The 16,793-nt window shown below is 50.1% G+C and overlaps 1 protein-coding gene and 1 long non-coding RNA gene across 2 annotated transcripts in view; both read left to right on the top strand.

Moving 5' to 3' along the window:
• NPEPL1 (aminopeptidase like 1) overlaps window positions 1–9,137 on the top strand; it is a 31,055-nt gene extending 21,918 nt beyond the window's left edge. Inside the window, exons 7-12 of the mRNA XM_070419695.1 lie at window positions 5,539–5,616; window positions 6,466–6,566; window positions 7,169–7,292; window positions 7,514–7,690; window positions 8,191–8,301; window positions 8,816–9,137. Coding sequence (XP_070275796.1) covers window positions 5,539–5,616; window positions 6,466–6,566; window positions 7,169–7,292; window positions 7,514–7,690; window positions 8,191–8,301; window positions 8,816–8,974 — 750 coding nt within the window. The 3' untranslated portion in view covers window positions 8,975–9,137. The remainder of the gene's footprint in view (window positions 1–5,538; window positions 5,617–6,465; window positions 6,567–7,168; window positions 7,293–7,513; window positions 7,691–8,190; window positions 8,302–8,815) is intronic.
• Window positions 9,138–9,168: 31 nt separating this feature from the next.
• LOC139013593 (uncharacterized) overlaps window positions 9,169–16,793 on the top strand; it is a 120,234-nt gene continuing 112,609 nt past the window's right edge. The window contains exons 1-2 of the long non-coding RNA XR_011472088.1: window positions 9,169–9,705; window positions 13,244–13,625. This is a non-coding gene — a long non-coding RNA (uncharacterized lncRNA). The remainder of the gene's footprint in view (window positions 9,706–13,243; window positions 13,626–16,793) is intronic.

The following is a 16,793-nucleotide window of genomic DNA, read 5'->3' as shown; positions in this document are numbered from 1 at the left end:
CTTTGGGTAGTATGGACATTTTAATGATGTTGATTCTACCAATCCATGAACCCAGTATGTTCTTCCATCTGTTTATGTCTTCCTCTATCTCTTTTTTCAACGTCCTGTTGTTTTCTAAGTAGAGGTCTTTTACCTCTTTAGTTAAGTGTATTCCTAGGTATCTTAATTTTTTTTGTGCGATGGTAAATGGGATTGATTTTTATTTTAGTTTCTTTTTTGGTGAGTTCATTATTGTTGTATAAAAAACCAATAGATTTCTGCTACATTGCCGAATTCATTTATTAAGTCTGGTAGTGTTTTGATGGAGTCTTTAGGGTTTTCTATGTACAATATCATGTCATCTGCGAATAATGACAATTTTACTTCTTCTTTTCCAATTTGGATGCATTTTATTTCTTCTCCTTGTCTGATCACTCTGACTAGCACTTCCGGTACTATGTTGAACAGGAGTGGTGAAAGTGGGCATCCCTGTCTTGTTCCTGTTCTTAGGGGAAATGGTTTTAGTTTTTGCCCATTGAGTATGATGTTGACTGCAGGTTTGTCATATAAGGCTTTTATTATATTGAGGTATGATCCCTCTATTCCCACTTTGCTGAGAGTTTTTATCAAAAAAGTGTTTTTGATTTTGTTGAATGCTTTTTTTTGCATCAATTGATATGATTATGTGATCTTTGTCTCTCAAATGTGATGTATTACATTTATTGATTTGTGAATATTGTACCATCCTTGCATCCCGGGAATAAATCTCTCTTTAGTCATGGTGTATGATATTTCTAATGTAATGCTGGATCCAGTTTGCTAGAATTTTGTTGAGGATTTTAGCGTCTGTGTTCATCAGGGATATTGGCCTGTAGTTCTCTTTCTTTGTGGTGTCTTTATTTGGTTTTGTCTTTATCTTTGACTTTATCTAAGCTTCATAGAATGAGCTTGGAAGTGTTCCTTGCTGTTGAATTTTTTGGAATAGTCTGAGGAGGATAGGTTTTAGTTCTTTTTTGAGTATTTGGTAGAACTCCCCTGTAAAGCTGTCCGAACCAGGATTTTTGTTTGCTGGAAGATTTTTGCTTACTGTTTCAATTTCATCAGTAGTTATTGGCCTATTCAGGTTTTCAGATTCTTCCTGATTGAGTTTTGGAAGGTTGTATTTTTCTAGGAATATGTCCATTCCCTTTAGATTGTCCAGTTTGTTGGAGTGGAGTTGTCTGTTCGTAGTTTTTGTTTGTTTGTTTGTTTTTTACAGTCCTTTGTATTTCTATTGGGTCTGTTGTTACCTCACCTTTTTCATTTCTGATTTTGTTTATTTGGGTCCTCTTTCTTTGCTTCTTGGTGAGCCTGGCCAGAGGTTCATCAATCTTGTTTATCCTTTCAAAGAACTAGCTCTTGATTTCATTGATCTTTTGTATTGTTTTTTGGTCTCTATGTCATTTATTTCTGCTCTGATCTTTATTGTCTCCTTCCCTCTGCTCACTCTTGGCTTTTCTTGTTGCTCTCTTTCTAATTCTTTTAAGTTGTAGCGTTAGATAACTTATTAGCATTTTTTCTTGTTTTTTAAGGTAGGCCTGTAGAGCTATAAACTTCCCTCTCAGGACTGTTTTCACTGTGTCCCATAGATTTTTATTTTAATAAATCTTTATTTTTCAGATTATTACAGTTGTTCCCCCTTTTTCCCCCCATAGCTCCCCTCCACCCAGTTGTCACCCCACCCTCTGCCCTTACCCCCCACTGTCCTCATCCATAGGTGTACGCTTTTTGTTGCCGGGTCATACACATGGAATATGTAGCTATTTCCATCTGTGACGTGTCCCTGTGTTCAGCCACACAGGGACCGTCTCAGCCTCACAGGGGCCGTCGCAGCCTCACAGGGACCGTCTCAGCCTCACAGGGGACCCATAGATTTTTGATTGTTGTGTTTTCATTGTCATTCGTTTCCAGGATGTTTTTAATTTCTTCTTTGATATCTTTGGTAGCCCAATCATTGTTTAATAGCATGCTATTCAGCTTCCAAGTGTTTGATTTTTTTCATTATTTTTATTGTAGTTGATTTCTAATTTCATGCCATTGTGGTCTGAGAAGATGCTTGATAGGATTTTTATCTTCTTGAATTTGAAGAGACTTTGCCTGTGTTCCAGTATTTGGTCTATCTTTGAAAATATTCCATGTGCACGAGAAGAATGTATATTCTGTAGCTTTGGGGTGCAATGTTCTGAAGATGTCAATTAATTCCATCTGATCTAGTGAGTCATTTAGAATTAATGTTTCTTTGCTGATTTTTTTGTTTAGAGGATTTATCTAGTGGTGTCAATGGGTTATTAATATCCCCTACTATGATTGTATTGCTGGCGATCTCTCCGTTGATATCTTCCAGAAGTTTTTTTATGTATTTGTGTGCTCCTGTATTGGGTGCATATATGTTTACCAGAGTTATATCCTCTTGCTGAATTGCTCCATTTAGTATTATGAAGTGGCCTTCCTTATCTCTTGTTATGGCCTTCACTTTGAGGTCTATTTTGTCAGATATAACTGTTGCTACCCCAGCTTTTTTTTTTTTCTTTTCATTTCCATTTACCTGGAAAAAATTTTTTCTATCCCTTCACTATCAGTTTGTGTGAGTCCTTTGTTCTGAGGTGGGTCTCTTGTAGACATCAGATATATGGGTCGTGTTTTCTTATCCATTCAGCTACCCTATGACTTTTGATTGGAGCATTTAATCCTTTAACATTTAAGGTTATTATGGATAGGTAATTATTTATTGCCATTTTAATTGTGTATTCCTGGGTTTCTCTCTCTATTTCTTCTCATTACAGCAGTCCCTTTAGCATTTATTATAATGTTGGCTTGGTGGTACTCCTTTAGTCTTTTTTTGTCCAGGAAACTCTATATTTGACTGTCTATTTTGAATGATAGCCTTGCTGGATATAGTAATCTTGGTCTCAGATCCTTGCTTTCCATTACCTTGAGTACTTCATGCCATTGCTTTCTGGCCTGTAGAGTTTCTGATGAGAAATCAGTTGTCAGCCTTGTGGGAGCTTCTTTGTAGCTAACAGTTTGCTTTTTTCTTGCTGCCTTTAAGATTCTCATTTTGTCTTTTATTTTTGGCATTTTAATTGTGATGTGTCTGGGTGTGGGCCTGTTTGGGATTTTCCTGTTTCGGGTTCTCTGTTCCTCCTGGACTTGTGTGACTTTTTCCTTTACCAGGCTAGGGATGTTTTCTGCCATTATTTCTTCAAACACGTTTTCTACCCCTTTTTCCCTTTCTGCCACTTCTGACACACCTGCTTTTCGAATATTGTTATGTTTCACCTTGTCCTACAGCTCCCTTAAGCTGTCCTCCTGTTTTTTAATTGTTTTTTTTTTCTTTTTGGTTTGCTGATTGAGTTATTTTTACAACCCTGTCTTCTAATTCATTGATTCAGTCCTCAGGTTCTCCTAATCTGCTGTTTATTCCTTCCAATATATTCTTTATTTGTGCTATGTCATTCTTTATTTCTGTTTTCATAGTTACTATATCTTTTATCATGCTATTGAACATCTTTACCATCATTATTCTGAATTCTGTACTACATAATTTTTTTTATCTCTGGTTCATTTATCTCTTCTGGAGAATTCTCTTGTTCTTTCATTTGGAGTTTGTTTCTTTGCCTCCCAATTTTGGCTGCCTGTTTGGGTTTGTGACTGTGTATTAGGTAAATCTGCTACACCTCTCAATCTCTAGTGCAGGACTGTGTCAAATGCTGTTTCTGACTAATTAGATCAGGCAAGATTCAAAGCCTCCGGTAATCACCTCTGTCTACAGACTGATAGGATTTTGTCTTGAATTGCCCTCAGGCAATCATCCACATGTGTGGCAAGAGTGTTTTCAACAGGTGGGGCAATTGCTTCTGCCTGGATGCTATTGTTATTCTGTCTCTTAATGGGCCTCAGAAACTCTGCACTGTGGTGCAAGGCATTTTCCAATAGGGTGGATCAACTGTCTTCTCCCCAGGCCAGGTCACCTGTATAGCAAATGTCTGTGTGAGAAAGATGACCTCCGCAGTGTGAGGGAATGACTCAGCACAGGAAACTGGGGTGTCTGCCTTCTGAGCTCTAACCCCAGAGCCTCTGATCCTGGCTTCTGCTCACACAGCTCCAGTCCATTCTGCCTGCCCTCTGTTGGAGCACAAGATGGGTGGCTCCATAGGGAATTTTGTGTGTTGGCCCTTTAAGAGAGAGATGGAATTTCCAGTCTCTCCCTGGCCCACAGCCACCCTGCTGCTTCTCACAGCCAGAGGTGATATGGGTACCCTCTCAGTTCTGGTGCTTTCTGATGGGGGGCCCAGCTTGGGGATTAGACCCCACAGTTCTCAGTGGGAACCCCCACAGCTGGGATATCTCTCAGAACTTCAGTTGCTGTCTGTGGGAGCCCTGCCAGCCCTTTCGCCCCTCCGCCCCTCCGCCCCTCCTACCAGTCTCTATGTGGTCTCCACTCTCTGTCCTCAGTTATCAGGGTTCTCTCCAGAGAATCTTCTGTTGACTATTCAGGAATTTTTCTTTATTTTAGGTGTAATTCGTTTGGTCCTGGGAGCATGTCCGTGTACCTTCCACTTACTCTGCCGCCATTTTTAATCTCCTCTGTTGTGTGTTCTTTATCATCGCTCCCCTCCCTCTCCTCCGGCTCCTCCTCCTCCTTTTCCTCTTCCTCATTCTCCTCCTTCTCATTCTCCTCCTCCCCCTCCTCCTCATTCTCTTCCTCCCCCTCCTGATTCTCCTCCTCCCCCTCCTTCTCATTCTCCTCCTCCTCCTCCTGATTCTCCTCCTCCTCCTCATTCTCCTCCTCCTCCTCCTCATTCTCCTCCTCCTCCTCCTCCTCCTGATTCTCCTCCTCCTCCTCCTCCTCCTCCTTTTTCTCCTCCTCCTCCTCCTCCTCATTCTCCTCCTCCTCCTCCTGATTCTCCTCCTCCTCCTCCTCCTCCTCCTCCTCCTCCTCCTCCTCATTCTCCTCCTCCTCCTCCTCATTCTCCTCCTCCTCCTCCTCATTCTTCTCCTCCTCCTCATTCTCCTCCTCCTCCTCATTCTCCTCCTCCTCCTGCTCTTCATTCTCCTCCCCCTCCTCCTCATTCTCCTCCTCCTCATTCTCCTCCTCCTCATTCTCTTCCTCCTCCTCCTCCTCCTCCTGCTGCTGCTCTTCATTCTCCTCCTCCTCCTCCTCCTCCTGCTGCTTTTCATTCTCCTCCTCCTCCTCCTCCTCCTCCTCCTGCTCTTCATTCTCCTCCTCCTATTCCTCTTTCTCCTCCTCCTGTTCATTTTTCTCCTCCCCCACAGTTTCCCTGGATAACCCCCAAAACTCTGCTCAGGTGAAAGGGTCCCCTGGTCTTTGGCCATTACTGCCCGTTGCTTTTAGAGAACACCCACCTGACCAGTGAGAGTGTCCTGACTTCCCTTCTGTAGATCCTGCTGGTCTAGGGAACCCCTCTGGGCCCCAGGTGCTGAGTAGGGTGGGATGGGGCAGGTGGGTAGCAGTCAGCATTTACTCACTCCTCTCTCACCCATCGGTGCTGTCCGCAGACTACCATGCCCGGGATGAAGAGAGACTGCGGGGGTGCTGCAGCCATCTTAGGGGCCTTCAGAGCTGCCGTCAAGCAGGTTAGTGGGGTCCCACTCCTGCAATCCTGAGAGAGGAGGACCCCCATCCTATCCTTCCTGCGGAGTCCACACCCATCACAGGCCAAAGGCTCTAAAAGGGGAAGAAGTGAGGGCTCCAGGGCAGCTCCTCACCTGCCCGGGGTGGTGATCGCTGCCAGTGGGTGAGGTTGGGGGGTGCATGTCCTTTGGAGCCCAAAGCCCATGTCAAACGGGTAAAAAGTGTGTGTTCAACAAAGGGGTGGTGTGCCCTGACCACCACAGGGACGACTTACCTCCTGAAAGGAGCTGCTACGGCTGCTTCTAGGGGGCCCAGCTCTTCCTGTCACCAAATGTAAGGCCTCTTCTCTCTGTAGGGCCTACCTGTTTGGCTTGGTTCCTGGGGGTAAACTTAAAGTGAGAGCAGAAGGTCTTGGCAAAGTTTCTAATTAATGTCGATCAGGAGCCCAGCCTGTTCCCTGCCAGAGGAGCAGAACTTGCAGGAGGGAGGGGCCCAGAGCCTGGCAGCTCTTGCTTCTGCCCCGCACAGCCTCATTAGAAATGGACCTTCCTGGGGTCTCTGAAGCACAGCCACAAGCCACAGGCACCGTGGTCCCTGCAGGGGAGGCGGCACATGGAGCACCAGCATCCGCTCTCGTCCCCTTGCTGGCCGGAGACTCACGAGGAGTGTGGCCAGCATTCACCTTGCTCAGCACGACAGGCTCTGCCTGGGGGACAGCACCGGCTCCTGCCACCTGCCCTGCCCCTCGCCCCCTTTGCCCCGCTGCCTCCCTTGATGAGCATGTCAGAAAGACTCCAGGGGTCCGAGCACTACCAGCCTGTAACTGGAGCCTCTGCCCACATCTCCTCCAGGGTTTCAAGGACAACCTTCATGCGGTGTTCTGCTTGGCCGAGAACTCGGTGGGGCCCAACGCAACGAGGCCTGATGACATCCACCTGCTCTACTCAGGAAAGTAAGACCACCCCTCGATCACCACGCAGCCCAGGGCCCTCGACCGTGCTGTCCTCTCCTTCCCAGGCCAGGCTGGTCAGCTGGAGCCATGCTGGCTGGGGGCAGATTTCACCTTGCTTGCTCCAGCCAGGGGCAGACCCTGTTGGAGATGCCCTGTGACAGGTAGCCCTGGCCCACAGGCTGCTTGCTCCCAGGGTGTCCAGAAGGGTGACCAGGGTCCTGGCTCGGGGCTCAGGAACCACCCTGCTTCACTAGGGTGAGCCCTTCTCTGCCACATGGTGCCCATCCCCAGGGTTAGCCTGACAGGTAACCCTGCACTTACCTAGGGCCAGAGAACGGTGTAGATGCTGCCCACACAACCTTGTTCTCCCATCTTACAGAAGAGGAAACTGAGGCCAGGAGCTGGGTGGCTTGTCCAGCTTCTAGCTGGACAGTGATGGGCGGGATTGACACAATGGCCTTTGCTCTTGACCCTGGCACTGTGGAGGGGTAGTGAGGTAGTTACAGAAACAAGGGCTCTAGGTGGGGTCACCCAGTTCCAAAGGGACTCACTACCAGTGCCTCAGAGAGTGCCATCCTGAGTGGGGTGTCTGCTGCCCCCAGGACAGTGGAAATCAACAACACGGATGCTGAGGGCAGGCTGGTGCTAGCGGACGGCGTGTCCTACGCCTGCAAGGACCTGGGGGCTGACATCATCCTAGACATGGCCACGCTGACCGGAGCACAGGTGGGAGCCTAAGGCCACCTGGCCTCCAGGAAAGAGGGGTGCTGTCATTTCATCTTCATAACCTGGGGGGGGACCCAGGGAGGGTGCAGGTAGCGGAGCCCGTGGACGGAGGCCTGGGTGCCCGGGCGGGCGGAGGCCTTCCTCCCCTGCGTCTCTCACCGCCTCTCTTGCCTTGTTTGTTCCCTCTCCTGGGGCTCTGTCCCACTCTCCCTGTCCCCCAGGGCATCGCCACGGGCAAGTACCACGCTGCCGTGCTCACCAACAGCGCCGAGTGGGAGGCGGCCTGCGTGAAGTCCGGGAGGAAATGCGGGGACCTTGTGCACCCCCTCGTCTACTGTCCCGAGCTGCACTTCAGCGAGTTCACCTCGGCCGTGGCCGACATGAAGAACTCCGTGGCGGTAGGTTTGGAGTGGCTCCTGAGGTGGGGGAGCGTGTCAAGGTGTCAGCGTGACCCCAAGAAACAGCAGCAGTGTAGACGAGGGTCACCCCCAGGAGGCCCCAGGTCTTTGCTGTGGCTGAGGGGGAGGCAGGGGGGATCTGAAGAGGAGATATACCATTCAGTGGGCTCCCTGCCAGCGCACGCACCACGTCTGGTACTGGGTTTCCTCCCCATCTGGGGTCTGTCTCTTGTCCCCGTCAGTCCCTTTGCTGACTGCCCCCTTGCCTTGGGGTGAAGGCAGACCTAAGCCCACATGCAAGGTCCTTGGGGTCCCAAGTCCCTCTCAGCTGCCACTCCTGCGCTGGACCCTCCCTAGCCCCTTTCAGACACCAGGGGCGGTGGCTGAGGATGGCAAGGTGGGTCCACAATAGGCCCTGATGGTGCTCTTGGTGGAGCCCCTCACCCAAGCCCCCACTGCTGGGAGGGGAAGGGTCACTGTCTGTCCTTCTGTCTCCCCAGGACCGGGACAACAGCCCCAGCTCCTGTGCTGGCCTTTTCATTGCCTCACACATTGGCTTCGACTGGCCTGGGGTCTGGGTCCACCTGGACATCGCCGCGCCTGTGCACGCAGTGAGTGCAGGGCCCCAGCGGGCGTCCCCCTCTCCTGGTTAGGACACTTCCTTGGCTGGCCCTCCAGTCTGCTTCCCCTCCCGTCCCTCCCCTCGGCCTGGCTCCCGCCATCGGATGCGCGTCCAGAGCCCTGTCTGGCTCCAGAGCTGCAGGCTGAGCTCATCGGAAACATTCTGTGTTGAGGGTCATACTGTCTATGGCCCAGCCTCCCGGCCAGCTGTGGTCCCCCCTGACCTCTGGTCTCCTCATCGCTGGGAACAGAGTGGCTGCTGTTTGCGATCCTTCCCCAGCCAGCCGTCCTCAGCAGGAGGCCCGGGCCCTGGTCTCACCCTTTCGCAACCTGGTAAAACCTGAGTGAGGCCAGAGCACTCCTTGGTTCGAGTGTTCAGGGCAGCAGAGAGGGTCTGCAGGGAAAGTGGGGGCCCTCTCCCTGGCCCAAGCCTCTCCCCGCAGAGGCGGCTCGCTGAGGGGGTCTGGCTCCCTGGCAGGGGCTCCACCTGCACTTTGTCCACAGGGTGAGCGCGCCACGGGCTTCGGGGTGGCCCTCCTCCTGGCGCTCTTCGGGCGAGCCTCTGAGGACCCTCTGCTGAACCTGGTGTCCCCGCTCGGCTGTGAGGAAGACCCCCAGGAGGGCGACACGGACAGGGACTCCAAGAGGCGCAGACTGGTGTGAGGCTGGCCGCCCGCCTGGCCCCGTGGCAGGGGCTCTGCCTCACTTGGCACTGATCAATTATAAGCAATTGGAAGATTATACCTTAAGATGGGCTTTGGTTTGTTTTTGTTTTTAGTTGTTGTGGTGATGGAAATGGCTCCTATGTCTTAGACAACAGCTCGGGGGGCGGGGGGGCGGGGGGGGGGGCGGCTGAGGAAGGGCTGGAAGCATCGGGCTGTGTGAGTGGTCGGCAGGCCTCCCACCAGCTTCTGCACTTGCTTCCTGGGGCCTCCGCATGGGCAGCCCAACGCCTTTGGCTTACTGGCCCTCAGGCCTCCTGCATCTCCTTGGCGCCCAGATGGGTGCCCATGGCCCTGCGTCCTGCCCCAGGTTCCCCACATGGCCCACGTCACGGAGAGCCCCGGCCCGTGCTCTGGCCCGGGCTGCTGCTGTGTCCAGACAGCCCACCCTTTTGAAAGGATGGAGGCGACTTGCGTGGGGACTCAGTTTTATAAAGCGAGAGGAGTCTCTGCTCTGGCCCCTTAGAATCCACTGGCGGTTGAATTAAATGTGGCTGCACCACATTGCATCTTGGCCTGTGTCTCACTCTTTCTCCCGCCCTGTTTTAGAAGCTCACCCCAAGGCCTGCTGTCACCTTCTCCCAAGTGAGCACCAGGCCCTGAGAGCCCAGGTCTGCAGGGAAGGCTGTCCACCCCCAGCACATCCTGAGGCTGAGTGTTGTACTGGGTCAGGTATGTTTCCTTGGCACTGAAGGCACGATTCTAGGGCTGAAGGGCAAGAGCGGCCAGGATTCAGGGAGACCTCCCACCTGACCCCAGATGAGGCGGGCCCAGGGCGCCTGGGAGCCAGCTTCTCCTGAGTTCAGCGAGAGTGCAGGCAGGGTCTCTGTACCCTCTTGTGCTCTATCCCACAGCTGCCTAGGCGGAGGGATCAGGGGCTCGGGCCCCACCTGGCAGAGAGCGGCTGCCCGCGCCTCTGCTGGAACGGGTCAGAGCACAGGTGCAGGTCACATGTCCCCAGTTTGTGCCCTGGCCCACTGACTACCTCACCCCTGACCAAGTGTCCCCAGATCAAGTCCCTTCCCCAGCCTTGGAAATCAAGGTGACTCTGCGCTTGATTCGAAATAAATATTTATTAACTGCCTGCTGTGTGCACAGCCTTAGCTCAGCTGGAAGAGTTAAGCAGCAGCTCCCAGACCTGGCCCCGTGTGGGAGAACTGTGGCCCGCCACGTTAAGTAACAGTCATAGCGGTCACAGGGCGGGCGGTGGGTAGCAGGCTCTGTGAGCCCAGCGGAGGCACGACCAGGGTGGCCAGAATGGCCAGGAGCCTTCATGGGTCGTTAGCTTGCTTAATGGCCTTGCAATAAGCAGCTCAGAGGGAGGTGCCCCGAAGGAGACAGAGGTCACTGCGGTGGTCCAGTTCCTGCTCCAGGCAGCTGGCACTATCCGCCCCCCGCTGCCAGGAGCTGCAGGATGCAGGGTCAAGGAGCAGGAGAACTGAGTCTGCCTTGTGTGGGCACAAAGGCGGCCTTAGGGCCAGGGACCCAGCTGGGGAGCAGCTGCCGGCTCAGGGCCTGCCTACGTGCCAGGCCTTAGGGAGACTGGGGCGGCGGTGGGGGGGGGGCGGGGGGTGGCTGGCAGAGCGGCTGTGAGCCGGAGGCCTTGCTCTCCCAATAGCCAAAGGACCTTAGGACAAGACAGCTGCTTCCCTTGACCCCACGAAGCCCAGGCCAGTGGGTCAGGGGGTGGCAGGGGGGCAGGTGGGCACAGTGGGTCCACTTGATAGTGGTTCCTGCGAGTGATACAGAAACTGAGCTTGGCACAGAGATTCTGCTGCCCCAGCCCCGCTCGCGAGCCAGGAAGGTGTGTGCGGAGCTGGAGCTTGTGGCCCACAGCAGCTAGCCGGGCAGACCCGAGAGAGTGGGCAATGCAAGGAAGTGCTTCTGGGTGAACTGGGCCACAACTGTCACCACCGACACGACATGGTAGAGCCCTACTTGGCTGGGGAGGCGTGTGGGGTCGCACCCTCTCCCCGGAGAGGAGACCACAGCCCTGCACTCAGCCAGGTGGGAGGGGGGCAGGCTGACACGGCCTGGGAACTTCCCGTGAGTGGTCTGCGACCCCGCACCCTCCTGGGGTTGGAGGGCAGCCAGGAGCAGAGCGCGTTACCCAGCAGGCAGAACAAGAGACAGGGAAGGGCAGTGTCTTTTGCGAAGGAGGTACCTGGGGTGGAAAGAACTCTTGGCTTCCTGCTGGACTTGGGGAGCAGGTGAGAGGACAGGAGACCCCACTCTCCTGTGAGAGGGTGAAGCCTAGACGCAGCTGTTCTGGGAAGCAGGGGTGAGGAGGCCTGAAGGGTCAGAGGAGCCCAGGCCGGGAGAGCCTTCCCATATCCCGCCAGGAAGCCCGGGCTCTGGGGCCTATTTGTCACTATAGACCACCCACTCCAGGTCCTGGTCACAGCCTGGCCACCGCTCCTGGACCACCTACTGCCCAGCAGCTGGGCTGGCAGCAGGCCTCAGCGGCGGGAGCCAGACTGTGACACTGTGGGCCAGCCGGCCTCGTCCTGTGCAAAAGAGGGGTGTGGTCAGCAGCACCCCAGGAGAGGGACCGCAAGTCCAATCCCAGCGCTGAGACCAAAACCCCATCCCCGAGGTCAGGTCTGTGTCAGCAGAGGTGGCGACACTAGGAGAGAGCCTTTGTCAGGCCCTGCAGGGCTTGTGCAGGCCTGGGGAGACAGGGCCACTCGAGGGGAGGGCCTCTGACACGTTTAGGGAAGCCTTTGTCACCTGGCTCTCAGGAGAGTGAGGAGGCCACAGCCCTGGGAAAGGGGCAGTCACCTGGTCACTGAGATTCCGGGTTCACCACTACCCCCCGGAGACAGCGGAGCTGTTGCTTCCCCCACCCCGCCCTGTTCATGAGAGGGAGGACTTCCCACCGTCACTCCCTGGCCTCTGCGCACAGCTGTGGCCACAGGAGCCCCCCAATATATGTTTGCTGAGTTGAATTTGCTGTGTGATTCTCTGCCTAGAACCTCCCTTCAGACCATGTTCCCTGGTGAATTTGGTGAATTGATGTTTAGCATTTTTGTTTATTTGTTTGTTCTTTAACAAAAGGTTGTTTTGGTTTGAGATTCAGCAAAAACATAGCTGCATTCAGCTTCCTCCCCATTCAGGAGTCAGTAAATGAGTTGTTTTCCAGTCTGCCGCGAGTCCTTGCCTCAAATGAGCCTCCAACAAGATAATGCATTTAAAAGCCCTTGGAAAAGTACCAGGCCCCACGCACATTGAGATGCTGTCCTCATGGGAGCGGTGGCTCAGCCCTGCACCCTGAGCCAGGCTCAGCTCTCGGAGAATGCTGCCCAGGTGGGGGTCCTTGCACACGTGGCTAGGACGGGGGAGAGAGGCTGCCTTCATCCTCCTGCTGCCAGTTAGGTCCCTAAACCCAGGCCCGCTGGCCCAGGGAACGCTGTGTCTTCCCGGCAGCAGGTGGGGGCCAGGGCCAGCCGTGTGAGGGCAGGAGTCTCCAGAAGGCCCGCACTCCCTCCAGGGGCAGAACTGGTCCGCAGGGACTTCCAGCTGCTGCGCTGGTTTCACTCCAGTCTCCACTGTGATCTTGAAAGCTTTGGGGATCAGTCCAGGGCGCATCCTTCAGTCAAGAAACAAAATGAAAAAACAAAACCCCCAAATCGGAAACCTCAGAGACCTGGTTTACCTTCACCGTTAGCACAGTTAGAACACGGTGGCCTCGCCCTGTGCTGCTAGGACCCCTTCCCCCACCTCCAAACCCATTGAGGAAGTTTCCACAAACTCCGTAACTACAGACCTCTTGGTAATGCCGGGACTTCTTTTTTCCACCCACGGGTTGGGTGGCTTTCTGTGGCTAGTTTGCAAATTTGGGGGAAGAGGGGGACCTGTGTTCTCTCTGCTTGATTTCTGCTTCTGTCCTAAGACCTCTGGCCTTTGGAGCTCCTCCCCTACAGAGGAGGGAGAAGAATCGATAGACGCAGCGGCTCAGTGCAGCTCATCGCTGGCTGAACTCGCCAGGGAGCCCTGAGGCCCTGGGCTTGGCCCCAGCGTCCTCACCTATGAAATGGATGGGCCCTAGATCCCTCTGGTTTCCTGTGACCCGAGAGCAGGATGCTGAGTCTGCTGCTGAAAGGTTTCGCTCAGCAAACAGGACTTGGTGGAGGCCGGCTCCCGGCCCTGCGCTGCGCACCAGGGGCATCCACTGACTCCTGAGCCTCAGTTTCTTTGTCCCGCAAACCAGAGAGAAGGGGTGGAGCCTGATGGCGACCTGCAGCCAGGCGCAGCTGCAGTTGGTGCTCCACAATGAAGGCACGTTGGCGTCTGGACAGTAGGCGCTGAGCATTGCGGCAGAGAGACCGGCGCAAGTGGACAAGGACGACATTCACACCTGCACTGACTTCTGAGGGCCCTGCAGGATCCTGCCATGCTGCCCTCACCTGTGAAGGGCTTTTTTTTTTTTTTTTTTTTTTTTTTTTGAGATTTTTCAGACACTAAACGAATGCGCCCCGTGAGTCGTGAGTCAGAAGGGCTTGGCGGCACAGCCCCGCCGGCCGGCCCCCAGGAAGGCGCCGTTTCCTCCTGTGGCTGGAGAACAATGAAGTCCCATTTCCTCCACCGCTCAGGTAAGAAAATGTGCTATAAATACACAGCCCACAAGTCGCAGTTATAGGTGAGGGGCTCGGCAGGAGAGAGGGCCAGCGGAGGCAGGCTGATCTCCAGGAAGTGGCATCTGAGCTGAGTGCACGGATGAGTGGGTATTAAATGGTGCAGAAGATGGAAAAAATCCTTTCAGGCAGTGGAATTGCATGTGCAAAGGCCCTAGGGTGGGACAGGTGATGCCCAGCTAGCAGAGCAGAAAGGAAAGGAGAAAAGGATGGAGATGGGGCGGTGAGGGGGGGTGCACGTGGTGAGCAGGGCCCGAGCATGCGCAGCCTTGCAGGCTATGCGAGGAGTTGAGTTTTATCTGAGAGCAATGGAAGCCAGTGAGTTTTTAGCAGATGAGAAACAGATTGAAGTGTACACGCACTGTCATGACTGTCAATGCCATAACATTTTTCATCTCTAAAAGTTTCCTCCTTCCCGTTTTGTTTTTCTGTTTTTCTCTTTTGGTGGTAAGAGCACTTAACCTATGATCTATCCTCTTAGCAATTTTTTTGAAAATACACAATTCAGTGTTATTAATTATAGGCCCTATGTTTTACAGTATATCTCTACAACCTATTTATTTTAATAGCCTAAATATTTATAGTTTCCACCAGAGTCCAAAACAATTTTATGAAAGAATTATGGCTAAGCCTCCCCAAATATATTGGAAGACTTAAATTTACAGGTTCAAAAGATGTAGAGAACTCCAAACAGGGTAAATTCAAAGAAAACCACACCCAGATGCAACAGAATCAAATTACTGAAAGCCAAAGATAAAGGAAAATATTGAAAGCAGCCAGAGGAAAATTATGCCTTACTTGAAGGGGAAAATGACTGAAGATTTTTCATCAGAAACAATGATGGCCAAAAGAAAGGGAAACAAAACAATGTCTTTAAAAATATGCAATGAACTGTCAGCTCAGAATTCTAAATACAGCAACAATATTTTTTTATGAATGAAGGCAAAATAAAGACATACTCAGAAAAAGAAAAAAAATTACAAGTCCACCAGCAGAACTGCTCTAAAAGAAATAAATATAAAAGAATGTTCTCCAGACAAAAGGGAAATGATAACAGAATAAAACTCAAAACATCAAGAATGAAGGAAAAACAACAGAAAAGGTAAATATCTGGGCAAAAATAATGGAATATTTTTTAAAATATATTTTTATTGATTTCAGAGAGATAGTGAGAGGGAGAGAGATATAGAAACATCAATGAAGAGAGAATAATTAACTGGCTGCCTCCTGCACCCCCTCGCTCCCCATGCACACACACACATACACCAGGGATTGAGCCCACAACCCGGGCATGTGCCCTGACGGAATTGAACCGTGACCTCCTGTTTCATAGGTCGATGCTCCACCACTGAGCCATGCCGACCAGGCAATGGAATATTTTTAAAGTACTTTAAAACATGTATAACTTTAAAAAGCAAACATGAAAACATTATCTGAGAGATTTAGGCTATATAGATGTAATACATATGACAACTATAACAGAAGAGAACATAGAGAAGGTAAAGATGATTATAAGGCTTCTATATTTTACATGCAGTGGGAAGATGTTAATTCTAAAATAGATTGTGAAAAGTTTGGTTTATATATCCCTAAAGCAACAACTAAAAAGTAACACAAAGAGACACAGCTAAAAAACCAATAGACAAAATTGATGGAATACTTTAAAAAAGAGTTCAAACAAATTCAAAGGCAGAAAAAGGAAAAGAGAAAAAAATGAGAGTGATAGAAATGTAACAAAATGGTAAGCCTAAATTCAGCTCTAGCAATAATTACATTAAATCTGAATGGTCTAAATACAGCAATTAAAAACATATTACCATATTGGATTGAGAAAAAAAAGAGGACCCAATTAGATGCTGTCTACAAGAAATGTACCCTACATAAAAATCTATAGGGACTAGTGAACTGGCCAACAGGTCAAATCCAGTCCATCTCCTGTTTTTTTGTTTTATTTTGTTTGTTTTTTATATATTTTTATTGATTTTTTACAGAAAGGAAGGGAAAGGGATAGAGAGTTAGAAACATCGATGAGAGAGAAGCATCGATCAGCTGCCTCCTGCACACCCGCCACTGGAGATGTGCTTGCAACCAAGGTACATGCCCTTGACCGGAATTGAACCTGGAACCCTTCAATCCGCAGGCTGACACTCTATCCACTGAGCCAAATCAGTTAGGGCCCATCTCCTGTTTTAAAGAAATTAAAAAAAAAATATTTTGTGAGGGTTATGAAGAAAAGAAGAAGGAAGAGGAGATCATACGTGGCCACAAAGACTAAACGATTTTCTTACTGGCCCTTTATAGGAAAAGTTTTCTGGCTCCTCATATTGATGGATTAAAATTAAAGGGATGGAAAAATACATATCAGCCTAACACTAATCAAAATAAAGCAGAAGTGGCTATATTAATAGCAGACAAAGAATACTTCAGAACAAAGAAAATGACCAGGTATAAATAGGGACGTTACCTAATGGAACAAGGATCAATTCACCAAGAAGACAGAACAATCCTAAATAGGGATGCCCCCAATGACAGAGTTCCAAACAGCACAAGACAAAAACTGACTGAACTAAAAGAAATAGACAAACCCACAATTCTATTTGGGGACATCATCACTTCTTTCTCAATAATCAACAGAATAATAAGTAGAATGAAAATCAGCATGGATCTGGAAGACCTGAACGATACTATCAACTTGACCTAGTTGACATTTATAGGCCACTCTAGCCAACAGTAACAAAATACTTACTATTTTCAAGTGCAAGTGGAACATTCACCAAAATAAATCATATTCTGTGACATTAAAAATTAAAACCTTACAGGAGTTAAAATTATACAGTGAATATTCTCTGACCATAATGGTCCTAAAATAGAAATCAATAACAAAGATATCTGAAGACTCCACAGATATTTGGAAATTAACATACCTCTAACATGTAAAACCAAAGAGAAAGTATCAAGTAAATAATCTAAGATTCCACTTTAGAAACTAGAAAAAGAGCAAATTAAACTCAAAGCAGAAGAAAAGAAATAAGCAAGATAAGAAATTAGTATAATTGAAAACAAATAGAAAATAAATTAAACCAAAAATTAGTTATTTGAAAAAATCAATATATGTGACAGCTCTTT

The sequence above is a fragment of the Myotis yumanensis genome, unplaced genomic scaffold (assembly GCF_028538775.1).
Source record: "Myotis yumanensis isolate MYYU_CA2020_CCGP unplaced genomic scaffold, mMyoYum1.0.hap1 SCAF_7, whole genome shotgun sequence".
In the NCBI taxonomy this organism is placed as follows: domain Eukaryota; kingdom Metazoa; phylum Chordata; class Mammalia; order Chiroptera; family Vespertilionidae; genus Myotis; species Myotis yumanensis.
The sequence above is the reverse complement of the archived record's forward strand: the minus strand, read 5'-3'. Positions and strand labels throughout refer to the sequence as shown.